At 43.3% G+C, this 26,879-nt stretch overlaps 1 protein-coding gene across 1 annotated transcript in view; it reads left to right on the forward strand.

The window, feature by feature from the left end:
- The window catches only part of GALNS (galactosamine (N-acetyl)-6-sulfatase), a 46,212-nt gene that overhangs the window by 7,815 nt on the left and 11,518 nt on the right, over positions 1-26,879 (forward strand). Inside the window, exons 5-12 of the mRNA XM_005504723.3 lie at positions 1,162-1,305; positions 2,194-2,260; positions 2,370-2,497; positions 3,303-3,442; positions 4,611-4,714; positions 11,181-11,317; positions 13,663-13,765; positions 21,979-22,100. Of these exons, the coding sequence (XP_005504780.2) occupies positions 1,162-1,305; positions 2,194-2,260; positions 2,370-2,497; positions 3,303-3,442; positions 4,611-4,714; positions 11,181-11,317; positions 13,663-13,765; positions 21,979-22,100 (945 nt within the window). The remainder of the gene's footprint in view (positions 1-1,161; positions 1,306-2,193; positions 2,261-2,369; positions 2,498-3,302; positions 3,443-4,610; positions 4,715-11,180; positions 11,318-13,662; positions 13,766-21,978; positions 22,101-26,879) is intronic.

A 26,879-nucleotide genomic window follows, 5' to 3' on the forward strand; every position in this document is an offset into this window, starting at 1 on the left:
AAATGCCAAGTGCAGGAGTTCAATTGGAGTCTCACCCTAGCCAAGCACAGCGTTTTAGGACTTTGAAAGATTTTTAAAGTTTTCCAGCAGAAGATTTTTATATCCTTTCAACATCTCTCTTAAAAACTCTTCAGGCTGTCCTGTGACAGGAAGTGCCATAGTTTAATGACATGTTTGCAAATCAAGTGTTTTCCATGACCATTTTAGAATTTGTTGCATTTCATTAAATATCTGTCTAGTTTTTGTGTTGCATGTCAGTAATTATTTGATACTTTTTTCAAGTCTCTTCCTCTCTAAGTTCTCTTAGGACTTTCTTAGAATAAAAATATTTTTTCATGTCTTCTAGCTTAGAAACGGCCAGGGATAGCTTTGAGTTATTGCGTATATAAATGAGGATAGAATCCTACAGGTCAGACTTGCAGTTTAAGTTAAATCACTGAGATGTGACTATGGTTGGAATGATGATTATCTCTAAAAGAGACTGGGAGAGGACATGTATTCTGTATATTCAAGATAGGATAAAGGAAGGAAAAGGAGAATTTGCAGTACAGAAGTTGGAGGTTAGAGAGGAGCTTCGTGTTGAAGTTAAGGATGGAGAATTTTCGAGCTGCATGGTAGAATGGAGTTGTCAGCAGGAGCAGCTTAATGTGTTTTATGTTCATGTGCGCACGTACAGAACTCATTCTCATTTACATTCAGGTCTCTTTGTACCATTTTAGCAGCGTGTATACTCCATAAAGGGGATGCAGATGTAATGATACATTTCATTTTACAGCTTATTGATATAAAAGTGACTTGTCATAGAACAGAATTCTTAAATAAAACATTATGTGTGTCTTTGCAATGGCTTTGGGCAATACAGTCCCTCAGTTCAGATCATTGGGACAGCATGAGAGAAGACACCAGTGGGAGGAAATAATGGAAAACAAAGACTGGACAGTAGACTAAAATGGGATATATGTAAGCTCTGAACTGTGTCTGCACAGATGTGCTTGCGACAAGTATGAGAAAGATCAAGACAATGCTCTGCAGTCATTTATTTGATTAAAATGCTTGAACTTCTTATTCGGCAAATATTGTTTTTTTGCATGCCATTCTGATGATATTATTATTTGCTTCTTTGCAGTAGGATTTTAACTCGTCTGTTTCTTTTGTTCCTAGGCATCTGGGTCACAGGCCCCAGTTCCACCCCCTGAAACATGGGTTTGATGAATGGTTTGGATCCCCGAACTGCCATTTTGGACCTTTTGATAACAGGGCACTTCCCAATATCCCCCTGTATAGGGACTGGGAAATGATTGGCAGGTAATTCAGCTACTTGCCTGGTAATGTTATCTCCTTTGCTTTCCCTGCTGACATGGTCCTTCTCTTGTGTGGCTGTCCACCTTCCTAAACTGAAGGTTGTGTCCAGTTCTTTAATAGCCACTGACTTAACTCCCATGAACCAGTCTTGTCTCTTTTCTAAATCCACTCGTATTTCTGGATGCTACAATATCCTGTGCCAGGATCTCATCTCTTGCTTTACCCTTACACTTTTGACCAGGACTTTCCCTCTAGTCTGGGGATGGCCAATATCCAGCCTTGCAAGGCCTGGGTGGTGGTTTCCATTGGAGCTAAGACAGAATTAAGAGAAAGCCTTGTGTGGAAAAAACATTCTATGCTCCAGATCTCCAGCTTGGGCTATTCTTGTCCATTCATTTTCGAATCTGGTATCATCTTATTTCACTTGATGTTATTCTCCTGAGGACTGTCCCCTGCCCTTCTTAGCTTAACTGCTGTCTTAAGATATTTCTAATATAACATTTCCCAAGCAGCCCAAGTTCTGATTCCAGGATTGCTCTGTTTCATTGAAAGTTGTTGTGTATTTCTGCAAATCCTACACATCAAACAGCTCTCTGTTGAAGGGATAGTGGCCTCAGATCTTTAAGCATACTGCCATTATTCTAACAGCTTAACAGGGAAAAGTTGGTGGCTCAGATTTGTCCAAATCTTGCAGTCATTCATTGGGATCTAGCCTTTTCACTGCTTTCTCCTATAAGAAAAAACATCGTAACATGCTTTTTAATAACTGAAGAGAATTTGCGGAGTAGCAACAGTGACCTGCTTGTGTAATGAGGGGGAGAGGGAAGCCTTTTAATGTTGTTTATTCCTTAGGATTGATTATTTTTTCTCTCTGATTCATTTTATCTTCAGATATTATGAAGATTTCAAAATTGATCTGAAGACAGGTGAAGCCAACTTGACTCAGATCTACCTGCAGGTACTTTCATTTTAATTCTGGTTTCTAAGCCACAGTGACCATATTTTTTTTTTGAGAGATTTAGATGACAGAACGATTCCATTAAACTCCCTTTTATTGCTGTTTACAGGAAGCTCTCGATTTTATTAGCAAGCAGCAGGCCAGCCAGCAGCCATTCTTTTTATACTGGGCAATTGATGCTACCCATGCTCCTGTTTATGCCTCCAAACAGTTCCTGGGCACTAGTCAGAGAGGACTGTAAGTCTTGGTTTTGTGGGTGTTGGTTTTGTTGTGTTTTTTTTAATTAATACCTTATGCTGCAGAAACAGAAAGCCTAAGCAATGTTTATTAGATCCAAGCATATAGATAATTTCTCAAAAGTGTATATGTGTGCTGAAATACATTAGTTAGTGTGAACTTTGCTTGGATTGTTCTTTTATAATTTTGCCATAATCTGAAACGAAGATCATGTGACTGAAATGGGGGAGAAGGGCGAGTCTAAGCTCCTTTGCCAGTCGTGTGAGTAATGAAGTGCAGAATGTGGCACAGATGATTTTTTGGAAGGCCTTTGTGTGATGAATGCCTGTTTTAAAAGCCTGTAAACCAGACCAGCAAGTAGAAAAGCATGCATGAAAACCGCATTTTACAGGAAGCAGAGAGCTCTGTTAGTATTGTGAGCCTTGCTTCTGAGAGGGCAGTTTCAAACCAGCACCCATAAGCAAAACCATGTTATTAGCTTCAAGTCTACCGCTTTGCCACCATTTAAGAACTTTATAGCTAAGTTTATATTAGTTGCTGGTCTCTGTCCATGAGTGGCTAGCATCTGAACAAATTCTGATTCTTCATAGCCAAGAGAGGTTGCTCTCTGCAGGTAGGAGACACAGGTTTTGCAGTGACAGTGGAAAACTTTATTCAGTAGCTGATGCATAAGAAAAGTATTTCTGAAGCACAGGTCTAAATTACATCCACTAAAAGTATTGTGGCCAGTTGCGACGTGTTTTATGCTGTGTGACACTTTTCTTCTTTTGCTGCCGTTAATGTTTTGCATCCACTTTTGCCTCAGATATGGGGATGCTGTGCGGGAAATTGATGATAGCATTGGAAAAATCCTGAAACATCTTCAGAAGCTGGGGATCAGCAACAACACTTTTGTGTTCTTCACCTCTGATAACGGGGCTGCTCTCATTTCAGCTCCTAAACAAGGTGAGTCTTAGATGAACAAACCTGGGCTGGGGTTGTGAAATCAAGGCTTAAACCCCCATGTCTGAGGGGGAAAGAGACCTGCACCTGGGGTTTTTCCTTTATGCAGTTTGGAGAAGCCTCAAAATGCAAACCATTTACATTTAGCGTTAGCTTACGTTCGTTATTTCTGGTCGCTGTTGGAGGAGATTTCCTTGGTTAAATGAAGCTTTGGCCCAGCGCAGTGGGGCTGTTCACCTGTGTGCATTTCCACTTTGTGCTCCACTGTCAGAGGGTGAATATTTTTAAATGTATTCAGGACCAGGCACAATAATTCAGCAGGGTGTTTACTCTCCACCTGCCAAATGCATAATTGAATTTGTGAGTAATTACAGAGAGTTCAAGAGTCCTTCCTTCTTCAGCTCTCATGAAAAATAGCGAGGGAAAAAAAAAGTATTTTTGTTACTTCACAAGTTTTCTTTTGTTTAAATGATTGTTTCTCTCAAAACAGAGACATTGCAAATTGATTTTATAACCCACTCTCTTCTGTTTGGAGGCAGGCTTGTGGTTGTTGGACCACAGAGCAGGGAGTCTCCTGAGTTCTGATTTCAGCTGAGCTGTCGTGTTTGACTCTGTGACCTGGAATCAGTCACAGGGCTTCCCTGTTTGCTCCTCAGTAACCTTAGCTAAAAACCCAGATATTCCTGCAAAGCACTTGCTGTCTCTGAGATTGATCATCCAGGGAATGCTTGATCATTTTTCTCATTCTCGTATCTGTATCTAATACTGCCTCTGGTACTTTAAAAGGACTATGAAAGAAAGTACTATTTCTACCTGAAAAGGCCAGATTTCCTTTAGTTACAAAGAGCAATTAACATCCTTAAAGGGAAGGAAAATGCCAGCGAAGTATTTTCTGTTTGTTTGTTTTTTCTTAGGTTGATAGCAAGCTGTGTTTAACTGTCACTTTTTCCCCATGCTGAAAAAACACTCCTAAAATTTCATCATGAAAGGATATTTAAAAAACAAAGACAAACAAACAAATCCCTGGAACACCTCTGGACATGTTATTTGAAGGATTCGTGCAGAAATTAAAATTAATTTGAAACTAGCCTAAAAATTTCCTATTGACGGTGTCCCTTTCAAATATGATATCCGCATATCACAGTTTTTATGCCTTCTTTGCTCTCTCTAGGAGGAAGCAATGGTCCTTTTCTGTGTGGCAAACAAACCACCTTTGAAGGTGGCATGAGGGAGCCGGCTATCGCCTGGTGGCCCGGACATATACCTGCAGGAGGGGTGAGTATCTGCTTTTAACAATTCAGGTCGGTCTTAAGTGGCCTGAGCTGAATGGAGTGGTTCTTGCTGAGTTCAGGCTTTGGATCAGACTTTTAACATGCCCAATGTGTCAGTCCAGACGCTCGTCTAAATAAGGAGCTGAGTGCTGCCGCTACAAAATGATGCCGTTCCCGTTCATTATTGCAAATTTGCATCTAGAGTGTCTATGATCAGCACTTCTGTGAGCACTGAGCGGTCTAGCCTTCATGTCTTCCTGCTATATTTAAACCCTTTAGTCTTTTGGACCACAGTATTTTTAGTGGGTTGTGTGTTTGAACAAACTGGAGCATAAAACCACTTTACTAACGTGTGTCCCAGTCCAGAGCAGGAGTGTGCTGCCCACATGCTCTCTGTGCCCTCAAGTATCAAGTGATTTGACCCTCATGGCTCCTGCTTTGCTATTTGATAAAAATTCCACTTGGGGAGTTCTAGATACCAGACTATTGCTCTTTCCTGCCCGTACACAAATTCAGATACGATCACTTGAAAATAATCCTCTGGTGGCACTACCAGCCTTTCCTGTCCCAGTTCTCATTAAAGAAAGATGCAATCAATTCTTCTGCAGGCAGGGTTCACAGTAAATAATACAGATTCCCTCCCCTTTCTGAGCATCTCTCATCCCTGAAGAAAGCGATACTTCGTTAACTGAGCACTTTGCTTAAGACTGCAAACTATTCATAAATAAAACATTTTTCTAAGTTGCATTCCTTTTTGGTGGTTTAATTGAGTCAGGATAATGATAATTTGTCATTTACATTTAGGAGGAAGCCATCAGATGGCTTAGATCTGCAGCCGAGGGCAGGAGAGTCGTTTGGTTTCATCATTTTTAGAGTTCACAAAACCTACTAGGGATGTGCCATTATTTTTTTTAATTTGAAGTGAAAACAGTCGTTTTGTTTAAATTTAAACATTTCCATAAAGCCTTTACAAGCCAAGTACAACAGCCTTGGGCCAGCATACGAGAACATGAAACTGAAGCTGACTGCTTTGTTTTCCATGTCCAAACAAAATAATGTGCTAAAAGTAAACATGCGTTATAAATGGGGACAAGTAAATACCAAATTTAAGAATTCTTTCCATTGTAGTAACTCTGAGGATAATTAAGAACATGAACAGAGAAATCTGCTCATTTTCTGCCTGTAGCTGGCTGTACCCCTTGCGCAGGTAGTTTGCACGTAGCGCAGTGGTGACTGTACGTGGTGCAAAACGTTCTCCGTAGCCCGATGAGCCGCATGGTTTCCTGCTTGAGTCCACACTTGCAGCTGCTGTTTGAATTCCTGTGAACGGGCATTTCTGTGCAGAGTTCCCGTGTTTGTGCAGGCGGGGGGACTGGGTGACGCCGTGCTGTCCCAGGCCTGTGCATGCTCAGCTTAAGGTTAATCGGGCAGGTCCGTACCCAAAAATCCACTCCTCCACCACTGCTGATCTCATCCTTGGTGCTTGAGCACATGCTTAACTTTAAATCCTTCCTATCCTGGGCTCCATCACACGATGCTGCCTGCCAAACATCTGCATGTGCAGGTGTTCTGCTCCCAGATGTTCTCTTGGGTACCTCAAGAAGCTGTCTGTCCCCAGGACAGGCTGTGTTATTCTGAGGTAGATCCCATGTGATGCTACTGATACGTCAATATGTGACAGCTACTTATATGTCTTTTCTGCTTGTGTTCTTGCCATCGAGGCTCCAGCACTGGTACCTGCAGCAGCGCTGACAGCAGGTGAGAGGTTTGGCTTTGCTTCTGTGTCATACAGCTCATGCTGCGTTGGTCTGTAGGGCGCCTGTAGTTATTGCTTCATAATTACCTGGTATAAGTAAAGAGACATGTATTTTCTTGTACCTCTTTGGCTTCTTTTCTGTATCTTCCAGAGTCTGTAGCTTCAATGTCTTCTTGACTGCAAGTTTAAACTAGTCAGCCTAAGTCCTGTGTAGTCCAAGTGGCTGGAAAGTGTGGGAAAACTGCTTCAAAGCCTCTCATTGCTCTTTCTTTGCAAAAGAGCTGAAGAAAACAAAGGCTTGGGAGCACAAAGCTGAAGGGTCAGCTCCTCCTGCTTGCGCTGGGGTTGCTCCCAGTGCAACGGTTGTTCCTTCCCAGCCAAGAATGTTTCAAGAAGCAGGCAAAGGGGCCAGCGACCACTTCAGCCACAGCCAGAAAAAGAGCTGGTGGTTTTGGCCAGTAAAATCCAGTTACTGGGTGAAAAGCTCATCCCACGGCTGGGATCTAGCAGTTTATTAATATCTTATTGATACATAGGACTGAGTTGTTTTTGTTTCTATTAAAGGGTACATTTGTGTGCTTAAAGAAAGGAGGACCTTTTTATTTAAACAAAAGAAGGTAGGTGACAGGATTGTGAACACTCAACAGGACATTAATAGAGGTTTGGAGAATTGGTGCAGTCAGCTGATTTGTAGATTTTTGGGGGAGCAGGCTGCCCTGGGAGCACATCTTGCTCTTGGCATCAACATTCAGTTCATTCTGGTCCCCCATCAGGAATATTTATTCACACACAAACAGCCTTTCTGCAGTTTCCTCCTCAGCTACGTTTTCCAGGTGAATTCACAACAAATCAGCATTTCAACATTCCCCACATCACATCTGCCTTCTGGAAGGATCCAGCTGGAAAAAAAAGAAAAAAAAAATCATATTCTGTTGGTATTTGCATCCTCCCCTCACCCTCCTCCCCTGCCTCTCTCGTGCCTGCTTTCTGAAGGAGAAAAGAACATATCAACCCAAAGACAGCATTGCAACCTTTTCTTCACTATCTCCCATGGGGCGCAAATTGAAATTGAATTAGACAGGGATATCAGGTCTGCTCGCTGTGATAACTGTAAAAGGATTTTATTTAAAAACACCCTGACATTTGTTCACCCAGTTTCAAATATTTAGCTTTCCTCCTTTCCATTCCTGGCGGGGGCGACTTTATTAATTGTCGCCTTTGATTCAGAGTTAAAGCTTGAAAGCACTGATAACAGCAGTGGTGACTATTTCTTCTAGCAACGTGGCCCACAGCAAAAGGATTTCATTTTCTTAAAGACGTTATGTGTATACTGAGAGTTTATTAAAAAGAAGGGGGGGAGGAGGGGGGAAAAATCCGTTCTTACGTGCGTAATACCGGCTGTTTCTCACTGATACGAGCAATATCTGATCTCACTCTTTTTTATATATTATTTATTTTCTCTGGGCTGTTGCCCTCACTGGATTTTTCTTTTTCTTCTCTTGAAAAAAAAAAATGGGAAAGGCAACTAGAATGAAAGAGCACTGTTGACAGGAGAAAATGGTAATTTTTTTATTTTTTTCTCTGAAAATACTTCAAAGTTTTATATAAATATTAACCTTTTTTTTTTTTTCCCCTTCTTCAATGTGGTGCTGCAGAGCACAGATAAATCCAAGTGGCTGTGGCATGGGCATTTAATTTCCTTAAGAAGTTTTCTCTGCTTCATGGAGAAAATGTTGTCTGAGACCAGAAACGTAATGGGATGATTAAAGAGAGTCATCTACATCTGGTTATGGTTAATAAGGGCCAGCACAAGAAGACCATGGTGGCCCCACAGGATTGTCACAAGGCGATGTACAAATTAGGTGATATTAGAGACGCAAGACTCAGGTCAGTGGTTGCCTCTTGCAGCCTGATATCAAAAGGTTGAGGCGAGGGAATGGAGCGACAACAAGAAAAGGGACTTTGGATTTGTGTTATAAATTGCGAGAGGTTTAATTACAGAAATTGTCAGCTGCCGGTTTGTCCACCTGTTCCTGACGTAGCAGTTCTTGGGGTGCAGCCGTGGGCCAGACCTTCTCTTCATTCCCCATGAGCTCTGCAGATGCTGTTCTGTTCTCCAAAGGTGTGCTTGGGGTAAATTACCTGCCAGAGAAGCCAAGGAGGGGCTGAGCATCTTTGCCGAGGTGCTGAGCACTTGTAATCCCTTTTGGCTTCAGAGGGAGCACAGCGTTCCCAGCACCAGTTCATGAGGCTGTCCAGCTCTAAGGTGTGAGCTGATGCTTTGGGTTGGATTTTTTTTTGAACACGTATACTGTTGTTTGGTTGGTTGGTTTTTTTTTTAGTGTCAGTCCTTTTTGAGTGCACAGTTGAGACCAGAGGAGAGCCCATGCAAGGGGCCAGTCCAAGGCACACACAGCACTGTCTGCCACAGCTCATCTCCTGCATGACACAGCCAGCTTTGGTTATCCCCAGGTCCATGTTTGCCAAATGGCCCCAGGGAGAGCAAGACTCAGGGTTACCCCATGGGAGGCCTCAGTGCTGTTTCCTTTTCCACAGGAGAGTTCCCCAGCCTTGTGTCCATGCAGAAAGGGAACTTCATGGCATTATCCTGCTCCACTCAGTGCTTGTCAGGCCCCAGCTGGAATCCTGTGTTCAGTTGTGGTCCTCACTGTACAAAAAAGATGTGGACAGGCTGGAGAAGGTCCAGAGAAGGGCCACCAATGTGATCCAAGGGCTGAGGAGACACCTCAGCACCATGTTCCAGTATTTAAAGGGCAGCTCCAAAGAAGCTGGAGACTCCCTTTTTACAAGGAGTTCCATGGAAAAGACAAGGGGCAATGGGTACAAGTTGTTCCTGGGGAGATTCTGATGGACACTATGAGAACAATCAGCCATTGGAATAATCTTCCCAGAGAAGCGGTGGATTCCCCAACACTGGACATTTTTCATATTCAGGTGGACAGGGTGCTGGGCCAGCTTGGCTAGACTGGGCTTGTGCCAAGAAAGGTTGGACCAGGTGGTCCTTATGCTCCCTTCCAACCTGGGATTTTATGATTCTACTATTTGCTTTTTGTGGGGGCTTTGTGGGCTCTTCTCTATCTGTCCCTGCCACAAGGATGGGCTGAGCACGACCCCTTCCAGGCTGTCTGCTGCAGGACTATCCATGAATAAGGCTCAATCTCAAATGCCTGAGACCTTCTGCAAGATCTGTTGATCTTGGTCAACTCATCCAACAGCTTTCCTGGGCAGGGTTTCCATGTTCAGGCTTCCTCTTGCACTTAGCACTTTGCACTTGGATTTTCTCTGGCGAGTTGTGGAAGTATTCTTGCATGCAGCTTTAATATGGTGTGTTCCTGCCAACACCTTTTGATGAATGAAAACCATTAAAATTTGAAATTACTGTAATCAAGTAATGTGATATTGTAATGTTAAACTTGTAATCGGCTCCCTGAACGTTGCTTTCTCCCGTTTCTTCTTTTAACTTGTTAATTCTTCCTTTAAATGTTTGCTTTTGTCAGCCCAGTCTCTTAATAAAAGGCTTAGTGTCCCAGCAAAAATAGCATTTTCCCTTCAGTTTTTTTTTTCCTAGAGCCAGCATCTCACAAAAATTCGTTTATCATGTTATCATTTGTTGTCATATTTAAATAACCAGTGTCAGCTTACAGGCTGGGAGTTTGTTTGTCGTAGAGAGAGGATTCAGAGATAAAAAGTCTTTGATAGTCCTGGCATCGTGATGTTCACACTGACATTTGCAAGGCTAGAACTTGGATTTGAGTCAGAAAGTGCTTCTGTACTGGCAGATGTGGGCTCGTATCAGATGGCTTCTGGTCTCCAAACAAGTGGTACAGCTGAGAAGTCTCTTCATGTTGCATCTTGGGCTGGTGCATCCTAGTGCAAAATGGTCTTGCTCTTGATTTGAATGTATCTGCTTCGATTCGGTGTGTTAATTTAGTGTGCTGATTAACCATCCTGCAGCAGATAACTGTAGCGTACCACAAACAGGCTGGGAGCAAAGATTCACAAAGAAGCGGTCAGAACAGACTTTTTAGGTTTTTAAAATACAAATCAAGACCAGGGAGATAAGCATGGCTTCCAATTAAGGAAGGAAAAAGAAAAAAACAAAAACTTGCACATCTCTGTTGGAGCCAAAACCAGATGTTTTTCTCCCCTATTAAAATATATACTAAAAATACCACAACTTTACAGTTCTTGAATTGTTGGAAATGGTTTGCAGATGAAGTCATCAGGCTCTTTTTGTTATTGTCCATCTATCCCTGTGCTTTCTGGGACTCTCTCAGGGTATTCTGGACTCCAGAGATGACCTGGAGAAGGAACAAATCAAGGACTTCTGTTTTTTTTCTTGGTTTAAATGCTGATTTTTCAATCTACAAATTATTTGGAATTTGCTAAATTAAGTTGAACTCTGCAAAAACATGTTCTTGGAAAGCAGATACTTCGAGAGAAGTGAGAAGAAAATGAAAAAAGGGATCAAAGTGCAAATGCTCCCTAGAAGTGGAGAAATATGGATCATCTTTATGATTTCAAAAGGAGGTTTGCTGGTGACTGCAGCACCGTAAAGGGAGGTATTCTCAAAAGACGCTTAGCAGCGATTGAGATTCAGGCAGCAAGACTTCTGCTTGAATGGAAACCAGCCCGTTTCGGTTTGGCTTTTACTGAAGGTCTCTTTGCAAATGCATTTTCCTTGGTTTTTCAGGTCAGTCACCAGCTGGGCAATGTGATGGATCTGTTCACCACCAGCCTCTCCCTGGCGGGACTGCAGCCTCCCAGTGACAGACAGATTGACGGCATCGACCTTTTACCTGCCATCTTGCAGGGCAAGCTAATTGACAGGTTTGTTATGAGCCCAGAGCTCCGACCCTTTGCCTCCAAACTGAAATAATGCCAAATTTGGGGTTAGTTTTTAAATCAAGTTTACAGAAATATTCTATAAACTGAATTAACGCATCATTGCTCCTGCTCAGGGAGGTGGGGTAGCAGCAGAGTTTTATGCTATGTGTTAATTCCGCCGTGGAGTAAGTGACGCGCAATTTCCTGACATGTTGTCATACAGTGGAGTCTGGGGACAGTTGTAAATGTCAGGGGGTTAGCAGGGATCCCTGGAACAACATATGGCAATAGGGGAGATAAAAGCCTGAGAACTGGAGCCTGGGTTGGGGAGAATACATTATTTATTACTTAAAACCATCCAAGAATATGCTGGGTCTTTATAGCCTTGGCTTGGGGGAGTCTGGAAGTAAAGGCTGGGCGTTGCGGATGAGCTGGACTCCCACCTCCCCCAGGGTCCTGTTTTTGTGGATGCTTTTGCAATAACAGATTTGGGTTAAAGACCTGGGATGTTTCTGTGCCCAGAGTTGTGCTGTCAGGTATGGGCACTGAGATCTGACAGCAAACACCCTTGGCTCCCTCCTTGGGAGGACTGGGGGTCTAGAGAGGTCTTGTAGTTGTGATTTTCATAAGGAATTTGCCAGCTCAGGAAATCTGAAAAGAAATATATTCTTTCTCTGTGAGACAGCAAGGAAATATACGCATGGAAAACATATTTGACCCCTTTTCTGTGTTGGACATAAGGCTTTGTTCCATAAAACTGCTTTTGTGCCCTTTAATGCGAGAAGCATGTGTACAGTGTTACCTGAGAGCTCGGCCAGCGGCTGCTGTGAGACATTGCATGTTCCTCGAACACAGCCTGGCCCAGCTCTGCTGCTGCAAGTTTGTAAAGCTGCTTCATTGGTTTAAAAGAGAATTTCAATGCAGTCACCAGCCCCTTGGAACTGCTGCTGTTTGTGTTACAATAGCAGTCACAGCTTTTTCTCCTTCCATTTTTCCCCTTCTTTGTGTTCATTTTGTTTTGTTTTGTTTGTTGTTTGTTTTTGTTGTTGGTTGGTTGTTTTCCCAGACCTGTCCAGGTCACTGTTTCCATAGCCCCCCAAAACTCTCTAAGAGCTGCAGTTGTTGTGCTCTTTTAAGCTTAAAAAGGAAAAAGTGAATGGGGAAGAAAAGAAACCAGTAGTAGCAGTTTTTTGAGTACAAGCTGTAACCCTCTTTCAAAGATGGAAAATAGTTTTCTTTTAAAAAAGGGCAAAAACCTGCAGGGACGGCTGTGATTTTAAAATAGAAGAGATTTAAGGCCACTTCTGTCATTCAGACGTGGATATTTTAACCTTATCTTGCATTTAGGGACTGTTTTTTCATGATGGCATCACCAGAGTGAGTAGTTTTTTGCCAAGTGGTATCTCTGAAAGAAAGACAGAGATGTACGTACTGTCCCGACAGTGATAAACAGTGATAAACGATCTCATCAGCAGCCTGAAACAACTGGACAGAAGAGCTGACTAAGGTGGATGTCTTCGTGTGATGAGCTGCACCAGCAAACCAAACCTCTCTCCTGCAGATAATCCATTTCAGTAAAATTTCCTACTGTTCCCTCAAAAACCAGGAGCGTGTTGTTGGGGAAAGCCACAGGACCGTTGCTGGGATGCCCAGGGCAAGGGTAGTGCGTGTACACAGCTGCAAACCAAATGCTCTGAGCAAAGGGCATTTCTCAAATGCATTTTTAATTAGGAAAACCTCTGGGGAAAAAAACCTGCAATTTTCAGTGATATGTTTTAGATGATGCAAAGGGAGGATTTGGGCAAGAAAAGGGGCAGAAGTTAAAAATCAAGTGTGTCTGGCTGCTGGGTTTTCCTGTATGGGGTTTTTCTGAGGTGGCATCCAGAGCCAGCCAGCATCTGGTGCCCTCCCTGGCCACCCTGTCCCCATGACACTGACGGCATATAATTTGGTGCTGCTGTCATGAGGAGACTGATTGTCACACAGGCTGTGTCCTTGTTTCACACACACGTGCCATTTCTGAGACATTTGGTGTTTAAATCGGCATGCACCATAGGAAATAACAGGGTCTGATAGTTCAGGGATTAACAATCACTGGCAGGCAAGCTGTATAATGTTTCATTCTTGCGCCCTGTGAGCTCTCAACTTGATGAACGCTTTTAAAAAATGTTAATTGAAAACCTTGCAGCGGAGACTATTAGGAGGCAGCCTGTTTCTGCCTGATAGCCGGATCGGAAGCCAGACGCCATTTAAGTGTTTGTCTCCCTTATCAGCCGGGCTGCTGCGGCACTGGCTGCCCGAGCCCGTCGCCTTGACGTTTCTCATGCAGCTTTGCTCTCTTTTCTCAGGCCCATATTCTATTATCGTGGCAACGAGATGATGGCGGTGAGAGTCGGGCTTTACAAGGCTCACTACTGGACCTGGAGCAACTCCTGGGAGGAATACAGCAAGGTAATGGGACACCTACCCACACCCTGCTCCCGTTTGTTCTCCTGGCAAAAAATAGCCCTTGAAAGCAGAGATTTAAATTGGGGAATGTCGCTGTGCACTTGCAAGCCAGACTTTTATTCACAGCCTCTTAAGATCTACCAGATCTGCTGCAAAATCTAAGGGGACTGGTGTCCCAGCACCTTCCTGCTGAAGTCGGAGAGGAGCAGAGGAAAAGGAGCAAAGTCAGAGTTGTTCTGAGAGGTGTTCCCTTCAATCAGCACTTAATGTCCTTAATATTAAGCTTCTTAGCGCTCCTTAATATTAAGCTGCTTTCCCTGCTGAATTCTGAGGTTTCACGTGCACCCTTACAAAGTTTGGAGTCTGAAGCCAAATTGATCCTGTATCTCGCAATATCTAGTACAGAAGACGTGGTGCCCTGAACTATTTAAGTGAAATAGGAATGGCCTTGTTGTTTTGTTTTTTCTTGAAAAGGAAAAGGGAAGCCGTAGGAACCACACAGTGGAAAGAACACAGGTTGTTGAAAACAGTAGAGTACATGTGTTTAATCTATTATCAGCACTTCTGTGAGCCCGTATCACACTCTAAGATGTTTTACATTTTATTTCCCAAAGAGGCACAGCTTTTGTAATTTCCTGGCTGATCTTCTCACAATTGGATGTTAAGCACTATTATTTTTCTTCTTTTGTATCTTTCTTACCTCAGACTTGGGTACTAAACTCTGGGGCATTTTTGCAACGGCAGGTTCACACATGTGCCTTGCTGATTATACCTTTAGACATGAACTAAATGCATTATGGCACAGCTCTCAGCAGTTTTGACAGCAGGCTGGTATTGGGGAGGGATTGTTTGTATGGGCATTTTTAATGTCTTTTTTTTTTTTTTTAAACTTATAGTGGGTCCTCAAGGCATCGCAGGTGCAGAAATAAGTGCTGATGACATTTGTGGATGTGAAAGTGCAGAGTTTCTTTCATTGGGATGTCCTGGGGGTAGAAGGAAACGTCAGCTCCAAGGGAGTCATTTACATTCAGGGCTGTAAATATGTGCATTTGTCTTTTTAAGGTTGTAATGCTCTAGGAGTTGAAGTTTTTGTTTTATGTGGAGTAAGAAGGAAAGGAAAGGAAAGGAAAGGAAAGGAAAGGAAAGGAAAGGAAAGGAAAGGAAAGGAAAGGAAAGGAAAGGAAAGGAAAGGAAAGGAAAGGAAAGGAAAGGAAAGGAAAAAGGAAAGGACTGCACACTCAGTCTCAATGTTAATTCTACACAGCTAAAATGAGATAATATATTTGTTTAGGTTAGTATGTGAGTAAAACTGATACATCGCCCGTGGCACAGTGAGGAGGATTTTCCCTGCATGAGACTGAGCTTGCGTGTGTGTCTGGGTGTACGAATGGGCGCAGACGCATCCTTTTCCCATGTGCATGCAAGATAATGTCACACACACATACCTAGTTGGGAAATAAATAAATGACTACATTGATCTCAACTTATTTGTACATGTCCGAGTATGTGTGTAGCCGTGATAATGGGGACCAGTTACTCATTTCAAAGGCTTCTCCTACTGTGAGCAATGGCAGTAGTGCAATTAGGGAATATTTATTTCTTTCTAAGTCTTTGTTTAAGTACCGTCTGATAAAAGTCAGCAATTATACTGTACATCAGAGAGATGATTAAAAATTCACTTGCTTTCCCGCAGCTTGTATCACACGTGGTTGATGGGGGTAAAATTGGAGCACATTAGTGGACAGCCCAGCCATTAACAACATGCAGAGGAAGCTGAGGCTGAAATTTGTTCCAATTCTCCTCATGTCCTCAAGCCATTAATTACAAGCCTTGCAAGTTTAAACGTAGAAATAAATCAGAATGCAGAGCAGTTGCAGAGTTCCGAGTCCTGTTGTAGTTTTGTGATCTCACGATACTGCTGCCTGTTTCGGTGCCCGGTGTTCCCAGCTGAGTTGATATTGGGCTACAGTGACGCTGCCAGAATCAAAAGTGCCAATTTGTTTTCTGATTTAATTTGAAAAATGTATTTAAATAGATGCACATCTGTGGCATTAGGTATTCTGACTGTTGGCAGGATTGCTGTTCGATAAGTTTGATTTGCCATCCCAGTAGAACTTTGGCTAATGAGGCCTTGTTAATTGTATGATCTTTAGCGTGCGTCCTTCCCTTATTGTGAATCCAATATGAAGACTTATTAAATTTCCAAATGTGAACTCTTTCTGTCTGAAAGTCCAGACTCGGATGGATCTGCTTGGCATGTCATCCATTTGAAAGAGGTCTGCAGTTGGCCAGATGTGTCAAAACAGCTGTCTGCAAATTTTTGAGAGCTTTGTTTTATGGGTAGTTGAGTGTCTCGTTCTTTTGATAGATACACGGCACATTTTAGCAAAACCTCCTTCACTTTCAGAACTCTCTTGTTATTTGGCAGTGTGGGAAATCATTGATACAGGAAACTTGTGCTGTTTTTAATCCATGTTTTGTGCATTTTTGTTTGACTTTTAGATGAGATTATACCATTAAAGCAGCCAGAAACACATTTTCCTGTTGATATTGGAAAATGTGAAATTGGTGCATGTCCTGGGTCTGTTTAGGGCTACCAGGTCTTTCAGGATTATCTAGAAAGAATGTGTGCGATTTTGGCCTCTAACCTGAAAGGCTCTGTGTTTGGATGCGGTATAAGTTAGTTAAGTAATAAAGTATGTATATACAAATAAAAATGTACCAGAGAGAGGCAGCTTACAGGAAGCACAGCCTAGGAAAGCCGAACAAGGATATAAATGCTTCTCTCCATATGGCACTTGGAATATTTACCCTGGAAATATCCCACACAGGCAGGGCAGGGGTTTCCAGTCGTCTTAGACTCCCGTGACATTAACCTGCCCTTACAGGTCTGCATCCTCTGCCATAGGGATTAAAACTTGTCATCTGTCACCCAGTCAAAGTATGCTGTTCTGCTCTTCCTATTTTTTGTTTTATTTGTTCTTTAGCCCTCAAGCAATTCTTTTTCTAGTCCAACTCCCAGCATCAATTCTTATAGTTGTCCTCAGAGCTGGAGGATACCTCTGCTGCCTGTTCTGCTGGCTTAACTTGATTACTTGGGTAACTTGCATTCTTGAATGGTTAATCTCTTGCAAGCACAGAGGGAAAACAAATTCGCTCAATGGAAGCGAATGAGAGCAAGAGCTCCATGGGACATTTTTCCTCCAGATTCCATAGGATGCTTACCTGGCTTCCATCTCCTTTCATATAGGTGGCTCGTGTTTACATAGTTTGGCATTCGAGAAGTGGTAAGTGGGACAGAGATAGAAGAAAGGAAACGTTACTTGAAAACCGTGTTTTATATTTTTAAATAGTAAAACATTTTTAAGTAGTTTGGTAGAGGGAGAGAAATCTTCACCCTGCACAAGGACTGAGTCCCTGTTGCTCTAGGACTGGTGGATTTAAGCATGTAAGCTTTTCCACCATCGTTGACCACCTTTCCTCTTGAGCAGTAATAAAAACAGCCATGTCTTGTGTGTTGGAGCAGAACTAAGGATAAACGGGGGGAAGATCCCTCTCTTGTGCAACATAACACACGGGACTTGGGCTGGAAATCTTGTGTAAAATGCTGCTCTTGTTGCTCTCATCATCCATCCTTGTTCATTACCAAATTCAAACTGGATTGTAAAATGCATGACAAATAACGCATGCAAACTTGGCTTTTCTGTTCCGTTGCTGCTGGTGCCCACAGCCATGATGCTGGGTGCACACTTCCCACTCCTAAAATGTGAACCCTCAGTGTCTGCATTGTTACCGGTTATTTTGTCCACTGGATTGAAGGAAAAGATACATTTCATCCTCCTTGTTTGAAAGGAGGGGTCTGAAAGGGGGGGGAAAAATGGGCATTCTCTATGGTTTTATCTGAGTAACTAGTAAGGCCTTCAGGAATTGCCCAATTTAATGCTATGTAGCAGAGACAGGAGTATGAGCCAGCAGGAGAAAGGAAATTTCGTTCTCCCTGCCTGCCACAGAAGCCATCCCGTAGAGAACAGTTCTTGTGCCATCCGAGAGCGGTGATGAAAGAAGGGGAAAAAGTAATTAAGAAAAAAAATGTGGAAAACACCCTTTGGTTCATTGGAGAGTGGCTGATAACATCAACCTTCCTGCTGCCAGCTTAGTATCTCCTTAGTAGCCTTCAGTGGTTTTTCATGGGAGCTCCTGTGTCTTTAAATGATCGGTGTGGGTGCCTGCCAGCAGAGCCGATTGTTTTAATGTAAAATGCCAAAGGGGTTATTCCTGCCGCAGCCTGGCTGATTGCCCTTCTCCCCAACGTGAAGGGATCGATAAAGCCTTTTCTGCGAGGGGGATGTGAAGTCAAGTAGAACCTCACAAATAATGACATTTGATTGTGGTCCTCTGAGCATATGAGCTACCCATTGATCGCTTCTGCTTGAGAGCCGACGGAGGTTTTGCTGATCTGCCCATCTTCTGGGGTCTCTTCCAGACAGTTAACACATTAGAAGCAATTTTTCTTCAACGGGGGTGAAGCTTGGCAGCCACACTTTCAGGTGTCTGGTCATTCAGAGCTCCAGTTTGAGAGGTTTTTACTGGGAATGGCCAGGAGAAGGAGAACGGCCACTTTCCCGCGCTGTGGCGAACAGCAAGAAACGACGTTCCCAGGTTTAATTAACTGCTGTTCTTTTCTCCTTCCAATATTTTGCTGCTCTGGATTTTGTGTGGCAGAATGAGGAGCCATGACCAGCAGACAGACCCCAGATCTGCTGTGTCGCTATCGAAATCTGCAGCCGCTCGTCAAGTCGGAGGGATCTGGGTTAGCGCCAGGGTGATGAATTGCCAGAGGGCTTAACGTTAACACAAGTGGTGATTCCATCACTTGGCGGAGAGCCCAAACTGGCAACCGGCTGTATTTGTCTCATGTCTGTATTGACATAGCATCTGTGGTCCATTTGCTCTGGAAATTAAAGCATAAGCTGTGCAACTAACAGCCGCTAGATCTTACGAACGGAAAAACAATCCAAGCTACACGATTGCTGGGAAGAGGGGCAGAAAGATGTGCTTGTTGAAAGGTTTACCCAATGTGTGGGAAATTTTTGAGGTTTTGTTTTGGTTGTTTTTTTCTTTAAAAAGGAGGATTGCTGGAATTTCTCCTCCAGCAAACAGGTCTGTGCTGTGGCACAAAACCCCGCACCTGGGTAAGAGAGTGGGTGCCAGAGCTGAGCTATTTCTGGTTGCCATCTGATGCTCTTTTACCAGTTCCCTTAGAAGGCAGAGACCTGCCATGCTCCAGATAGGATCTTCTGGTTTGGCTTTCATGCTTTTATAATTGAGGAGAGAAGATCCACAAGTTTGTTTAAACACAGCGAGTGACCTTTCTGCTTTGTGTGATCAGTATTACCTGTAAACATGCAAATTACCTTGGACACCACACAGAATAAAATATTAGGCTTGTGCTTTAACCAGCTATTGATCCCTTGCATATTGTTATTAACAGTCTGCCAAATAAATAGCTTAAAGGAAATAAAAGCATATGGAGGGGTAGTTGATGTGGGTTCTGTTATCCTGGGGGAAAGGGCAGGCGTAGCTGCCTCTTTGCTCTTCTCTCACATAACATAACTTGATTTTTGGGTGAATTGCCCTCCTGTTGGCAGTGCCTGAGAGCTGAAGTCAGTTCCCTGTCAGTGTAAATGGGGGGAGCTCCTCTGCAGCCTGGGGAGTTGTTTAATGAAGGGCAAGAAATGATCCAGGATTTTAAATTGTCATTTAGAAGGGAGGCCCCATCCTCAGCAGGCCCGTTGTCCTGCCTGGGGAGCAGAGCTGGGGCGCAGCTCCTTCCATCCCATCCAAGACACACACAAGGACTTTTGCCATGTCCATCCCCCTCAGTACCACGCATGACCAAATCTACACCCTTTCCAAGAACCAGAGGCACTACCCAGATGCTCCAGGGTGTGGATTGGCTCGTCTTTAAATAATTCTCAAATCTCAAGCAGATTTAATTTATACTGATTTTGCTCCAGAAAAGAAAAGCGATCGAGACTTGGGGATCCCAGACTTTCAGATCTGTGGTATAGCTGATTTTTTTTCTTTCCAGCCTGGGAACTGAAAATGCTTTGACTTGCGAAATAGGATGAGATAGTGTTGTGGATGAAAAGATATTCCTTTCTGTCAAAGGGAGAGTAGACTGGGCTCCTCCAGTGTCTGTAGTATAGGTCTGGCTCTGATGCAGGATGACGCCTTGATCAGGGGTGTGAGGATATCATTTTATCTCTTATTTTTCGCTCATTTGTTGGTGAGCAGGTAGAAGATATTTTAAGTTCTCTCTGTAGGTTGAATATTGGCAGTCAGACAGTACATAAAAATAATAATAGTCAATTTTATTTGCGGAGATAAAGTTGAAAGGCCTTTGAAGTTTAAAGGGTGGCTTCAGCCGTATTTTAAGAGAGTTATTTATCAATGTTGGAAAACGGTATTCTTGATTTTATTTTTAAATTTATTTATTTCATTTTTCCCCCAATAGACCACTTTTGAAGAGGCCATTGAGTGCTTAGATTAGAAGGACAAATAACTTTTGGCTGGTGGCATCAGTCAAATTGTCGCAGCAGATGCAGCCTGGACTGCATTCTGGAGTCTCGGCTACAAGGATTTTGTAAGAAATGAGATAAAATATAAACAGAGCAATGTATGAACAAATGCCCAAGAGACTAAAATCTTCTTTCAAACTAAAGCATTTGCAGCCGAAGAGCATTGTACCAATTAGCGGGCTCTTAATTAAATAGCTTGTTTGATTCGCATCCAAATTGTAATTTGGATGTTATGTAGGCTTTGATACCTTGTCATTAACTGTTCCTTTTGAAAATAAAAATAAAAATCTATTTTACGCTGTGTGTTTCAGAGGCCGATGGTGTCACAAGGTGGAAAGGTCGATCATTTTTGTATCCATTTAAAGTCCATTATTGGTCGGCCACTACAACCTATCAAGCAACTCTCTTATTTTTCCACTCAGTGATTCAGGAATCTATAGCTCTGTGCAGATAAATAGGATTTCATGGGCTTCTAAACTTCTTGCTTTATTGAAAAGCAGAATATTAACTGCTCCACTGACCAGCTGTCCATTAAAAACACAGGATATTTTTAGAAAATTGTTTGCCAATCAAATCCTACCAACATCTGTAGAGACCCTTTTCGGTTTGTTTTGTAAGCAAATGCTACAGCTTCTTTCCCACCTCCATTGAAATATTCCCATTTACCTTCTCTCCATGTCTCTGTCCGTGTCTCGGGGCATTTTGAGGTATTGTAAGGAGCGCAGCGTGTCAGCTGGAATTGTAAAACTGAGCTTTAACAAGTCCATTTGGTGCTAGTCTTTGCTGGTCTGTGGGCACCCTGCTTTATTTGCCATTCAGTGAAATTAAGTGTTTTGCATTTTGGGCTGCTCCCAGGGCTAAATGGGTTCCATTCGCCCCCCAAACCACGCTCGGGGCAATTAGGGACCTCGACACCTGGCTAATAACCAGCCAGGCTTTGGGACGCACACACCCCCCAGAGGCATCTTTGGGAGGCATCTAACCTCCCAGACTTGAATCTTGGCGACAAGAACGTCTCCAGACTTAATGTATTTTCTTCCAGCCCCACTGTCATCCCCCAGTGAGTGCTTCTCTACCAGCCTGCTAGGAATCAGAAATGCACCCATTTCTTTAAAATTAACAGGATTTGCTTTGTTCTGCAGTGAAACAGATCCTTCAGCTCAAGGCGGGATTTCAGGGGTGCTCCCAGGTGCCCATTGCCCCTATGTTTAACTGGATGTTTCCCCCCAGACTGTTGCTTTTTGATCAGAACTGCCAAGTGATCCGATCCTCTCTGTGTGTTTCTAAGCCATAGAAACCAAAAAGAGAAGATCCTTTCCACGTACATAATTCTTATGATTAAATGGTTTTGCCTCTGTCTTTAGTTTTGCCATTTCACTTTAATGAATATTTTACAGAAATTATTTTTTAATAAGATAAAAATGTAAAGCCTGCTCCAGCTCTTATGTCAGTGCGATACCAACATTGTCACCTTATTTTACCCCATCAGATCAGAATCCATTTTGCAGACTCTAACTTCAAAATAACTCTGCATTTTGTGGGTATATTGGAACAAGGTGCTGAAGAAAGTGGCATCAGCTAGAATTTTGCTCCCTCCCCTGCTTCTCCCCTGATGATCTCTCCTCTTCACTGCAGGGCATTGATTTCTGTCCTGGGCAGAACGTCTCCGGAGTGACAACACATACACAGGAGGAACACACGACTCTGCCGCTGCTCTTCCACCTGGGGAGGGACCTTGGAGAGAAGTACCCATTAAGGTGAGTCAGTTAACGAAGATGTGAAAACTCTCAGCACTGTCAGTGTGTGCTTTATATGACTGATTTACCTTGGTAGGTGTTTCTTGCAATCTGCTTGAAAACCGTCCCAAAAAGCCATTACTGGCAAGTAGTAAAGGGAATGGAACAAACCTCCATTTTCAAATGGTCAGGTTAGTGATGTGCGCGTGTCCAAGGCTCATCAGCCCCGTCATTCTTGTTTTGTGTCTGACCACCCCTGAGGGAGGAGGCCAAACGTGCACTTTTGGACAGGACTAATTGCAGGGCAGGTATGGAACGAAGCAGTGGTGCTGGTGAGTGTGTGCATCGGAGCTGTGATTCTCTGTGTTTTGGGGCTAGGAGAGAAATGTCAAGTGATCTTTGCACACTGTGGGGTGCTTTTCCTCTGTGCGCTGGAATCTGTGAAAGGCAAATGTGGCGTAGCCTTCCTGTCCCCCAGCCTCCGCTAAAGGAGCTTTTCCAGAGGGGCTTTAGCAAGAGAACTTTCTGCTTAGTCCTGTTCCCTCCTGGACTCTCCTGGCTGTCTGAATCTGGATCCATTTTCATATAAACCTGCTGTTGTAACATCTCCAGCACACACCATGCCCTGAGAGATTTCCGTAAGGATTTACATAGTCATCAGCCAGCACAGCCCACGTACGAACCTGCCACCTCTAAAAAAACCTCCCAAAGTGTCCCCATCTCCCTCCCTCTTTCCTTCTACTGACTGAGTTTTACCCTGCAGCAAAACCAGCCACGACCAGGGCACACAGACTCATCCCTCACCAGCGGCTCCCACTTGGAGCATGTGGAAATAAAGAAAGATAAAACCAGTGCTACCGTGACTGCCTGCACAGGAATGGTTTTGTGCAGCAGCTTTAACAGAGAGGTGTTTTCTGAGCTGACAGGACTGCAATTACTCAACTGTTTTAAATAATTGAGTGGATACACTCGCTCCATTACTTTCCAAAGAACTAAGCCTGTGCTGTCCACTAAGTGTTTTCACTAGAGAGAGAAGGGAAGGGAAAATATTTTCACTTCTCTCTTACTTAACAGACGAGCACCCTAGAGGTGCATTACACAGTGTATAAAGCTCTTTGGAAGCCCAGCACGTTAGCTCTCGCTTTTTATTGCATTTCGGCACTAATGAATAAAACAAATCTGCAGCTCCTGTATTTTAAATTCAGCTCCATGTAACTACGCTACTGGGTTGGGATTCCGGATAAGACTATGCCCCACTTGGTTTAACAACTAATTTATTTTAGGACAATAAGTGGATAGAAATGACCTCTTTTCCAACCAATGAAACAAATGGGTAGTATTAAGTGAACTGTAGTTTGCCTACAGTTTGTGTTTCCTCTGGGTTTGAGGGAGAGGAGCTCTTCCCAAAGAGGTGTTTGCAGGACTCCTGCTTCCCTATTATTTGGATGTTCCTTATCCCAACTGTGGCTTGAGCATGGAAATAAATGCTAGTGTTACATCTGCAATCATTTCTCCTACAGTTCCATTGATTTTTGGGCACTCACAAGCTGTTACTTTGATTGAATTTTATGGCAAGATTATGACACGATTATGGAAAGCTGTGCTGTTGTTTAATATGCAGACCCTAAAAGAAAGCCTCTTTTTAGTACATGAATCTTCCTTTCTGCAGCACATTTCTGTTTCTATTGTCTTCTCTCTGGTCACAATGGAAAACTCATGGGAAGTGAGTCTCTTATATCGAATGTGGTAATTAAATTATCCTAATTTGTGGAGCTGTTACTGTGGTATATTTTTATTTAGCTTAATTATCCCCCTTGGCAGACAGCCTGTTGGGAGTCCCGACACTGATGTTTCTCAGGAGGGACTCCAGTGTTCTCCTCTGAGCGTCCATCTGTCCGTCCGTCCATGCCGGGTGTGCCGGTCCCGCTCCCGCTCAGCCGGTGTTGGCCCCACTGCACCGTCCCCCCACACGGCTCTTTCACCAGCTTGGCTCCTCTGCTGCGTCGTTATGTTGCCAAAGCATTTAGAAAAATTTGCATTGCGCTCCGGGTGTACTGGTACCTTTCCCTCTTTAGTTTACTTTTACCACTTTGCTTTGCTAAATCTGTACTGGATTTTATTGGGTTTTGTGCTGCTGTTCTGGAGGCTGTGAAGGAGCAGCATGGCACACCGATGTCCCATTCTTCTTGCCTGCTTTTGCTCATTTTTTATTTCATTTATTCCTTATCATCTGTCGTATCTCTTGGTTTGCATTCATTTGGAGCAGAGTCACATGCAAAACCACCTGTAAGAGGTTCCATTGCTGTGCAAGAAGGCCACACATCACATGAACCTGCAGAGAGATCCACTGTTTATATATTTGGGATCTCTTGGGGATCTCACAGCTGGGGCAGCCTCGAAATCAGGCAGCTCAGTCAACTGTGGCAACATGTCACTTGCAGGGTGCTTGTGTTCAGGCAGCCTCGTGTGAAACATCTTCAGGTCACGACACCATGCTCACAAGGTGCTGCATGACACTAAGAGACTTTTTCAAGGCTACAATTTCAGTTCGTCTCCGAACACAGGGATCCGCCTTTCCAGCCTTTGTTGAGGATCCGGCTGCTGAAGGGATCGCTGAAGATGCAAGCCCTTCAAGATGTAGAGACAGCACGTAAAGCTTTCAATTCCCTGGGTTTCACGGTGGAACAGAACAAGTCCTTCCTCTGTCTGACAGTTCACTGAATTTCCTGGAGCCTGCCTGGAAGCAAAAACTTATTTCCCCGAGGAGCACTTTTCATGCAGTGGAAAAACTGGTCAGGCAATTACAGGCAGGTCCTGTCATCATGTTGGGGATACGTCTGGCAGTTCTGAGCCATATGGCACCCTGCACTTATGTTCCCCTTCGTGTAAGGCTGTGTGTGCATCCCCCGTGCGCCTGACTCTAGAACAGACCCTCCCAACAGGGTTGTGACTGTCCCTTGCTGCTCCTGCCCCTCTGGACCGTCTCCTGCACTCCAGCTTCTGCCAAGAGACACGGTTGTGTTTGCCCCCTTTGCCTTGAAAGATAATCACTGATGCTTCTCAGCCTGAACTGGAGCTTCACCCCGGGAACCCAAGAGCCTCACAGACTTTGTTTTGTCAGCCAGGATTCACAGCAGTGCCAAATGCATGTCAGGAGTTTCTCGCACTGCCTGAGCTTGCCCGTATTTACATCATCACATCAACAGCCTGGATGGAGCAAGATCCCGTTCTGTAGTTGACCTTCAGGACTGACACGCTCAGCAGTAAGCATCAGATAGGTTAATTAGCAAGCTGTCTCCTGGGAAGAGGACGACTCTCCTGAGAACTGCGTTGAGCAAAGCTTGGCACCGTAGGACAAGCTCGACATTTATGTGGCTGCAGGATGATGTGGGGCATGAACATGCCTGCAGGTACTGATGAGGCAAAATTGGCATCTGGAGAGGTGCTTGTAATAACAACACCTGCAATACCAGGGTATATATGGGCAATATGTCTTGAAAAAGTGTGCTTACTGATAAATAAGCTTTTCTTTGGTTGCCAAAAATGGTAACGTAACTGCACTTGCATAAGTAAGAGTTGCCTCATTATCTGGTTCTTGTATAGTGAGAAGTTTGTGTCTTTTGTTATCCAAGAGATTGACTAGATCTGCGTAGGCTGTAGGATAGAAGATATAGCATTTTTTTTTATAGCTCCCAACTTTAAAATATAAATAAGATTGTGTGTTAGGCAGCACACAAAGCAGAAATGTTTCTTGAAGTCTAAGCAGCATTTTGTTTCCTCCCAAGGTGTAATTACTAGGGGGTTTTGCTTCAAAAAAACCACTTGGACTGTGAGGTGCCTTTGTTACCAAATTAATCAGAATGCAGAACTAAAAGATCTGATAGGTCTTTTTCTTTACTAAGTTGTGTTATGTTTGCGGTATTGTGTGTCCATTAAGTACCACATAGGGAACTTGTTTGTGAAAAATTCAGTGGAATTATCTCTTGGTAACATCTTCACAACCAGTTGTCAGTTTTATTACCCAAGTCCCAGATGACTATTTATACATGCCTTTACTAAAATACTCCATTGCCGGTCAGGAAGAACAGAAGTAATAATATATAGCAAAAGCTGGCACAGCTTAAAATACCGTTAACAAAATACCCAGCAAAGACTGAAGTAGAGAGAGTGTTTTGAGTCAGGTGGCAAAGCCGAAAAAAAGAATTTAGAGCAGAAATCTCTGAAATTTTGGCAGTTTTAGCCAGAGGTGCAAAGCCTTAATAACATGTAAATACAGGGTGCTCACGCCTTGTTGATACTCCAGGTTAGTAGTGACTTCTGCTTAGAGCAATTAGCCCCTGTTCAAAACTGAGTTTACTAAAATTTGAACGTCAAAATACCTGTGTTTTACTTAGGGCAATACATTTTACTATTATGGAAAAAAAATGGAAGTGATAAGGCTTGGTTGATGAACATAATGATTTTAGAACACATTAATTAACAAGAGAGCTCACAAGTGCCTATTTCGAGCAGATGGAAAATACAGGAAATCATCAGAGAGGTAATTGCACTGGTTATGGAGCCAGAAACGAAGGGAAGAAGCTCCTGAAGGGAAGCTAAAGGGGAAAGGATCTGATAGAAGTGTTGCCAGTCTTGCCGTACTGATCAGGGCAGAAACCTCTCTGTGGAGAAAAGAGAGAAGGTGCAAAAATGTATAACAAAGAGCCAGAATCTTGCTCAGGGGAGATTCTGACTCTTCGTCTTCTTGAAAAAGAAGGAAATGGCAGCAGCTGCAATTGCAGGGGCGAATCAGCTGCTGCC

This window comes from Columba livia, chromosome 13 (assembly GCF_036013475.1).
Source record: "Columba livia isolate bColLiv1 breed racing homer chromosome 13, bColLiv1.pat.W.v2, whole genome shotgun sequence".
Taxonomy (NCBI): domain Eukaryota; kingdom Metazoa; phylum Chordata; class Aves; order Columbiformes; family Columbidae; genus Columba; species Columba livia.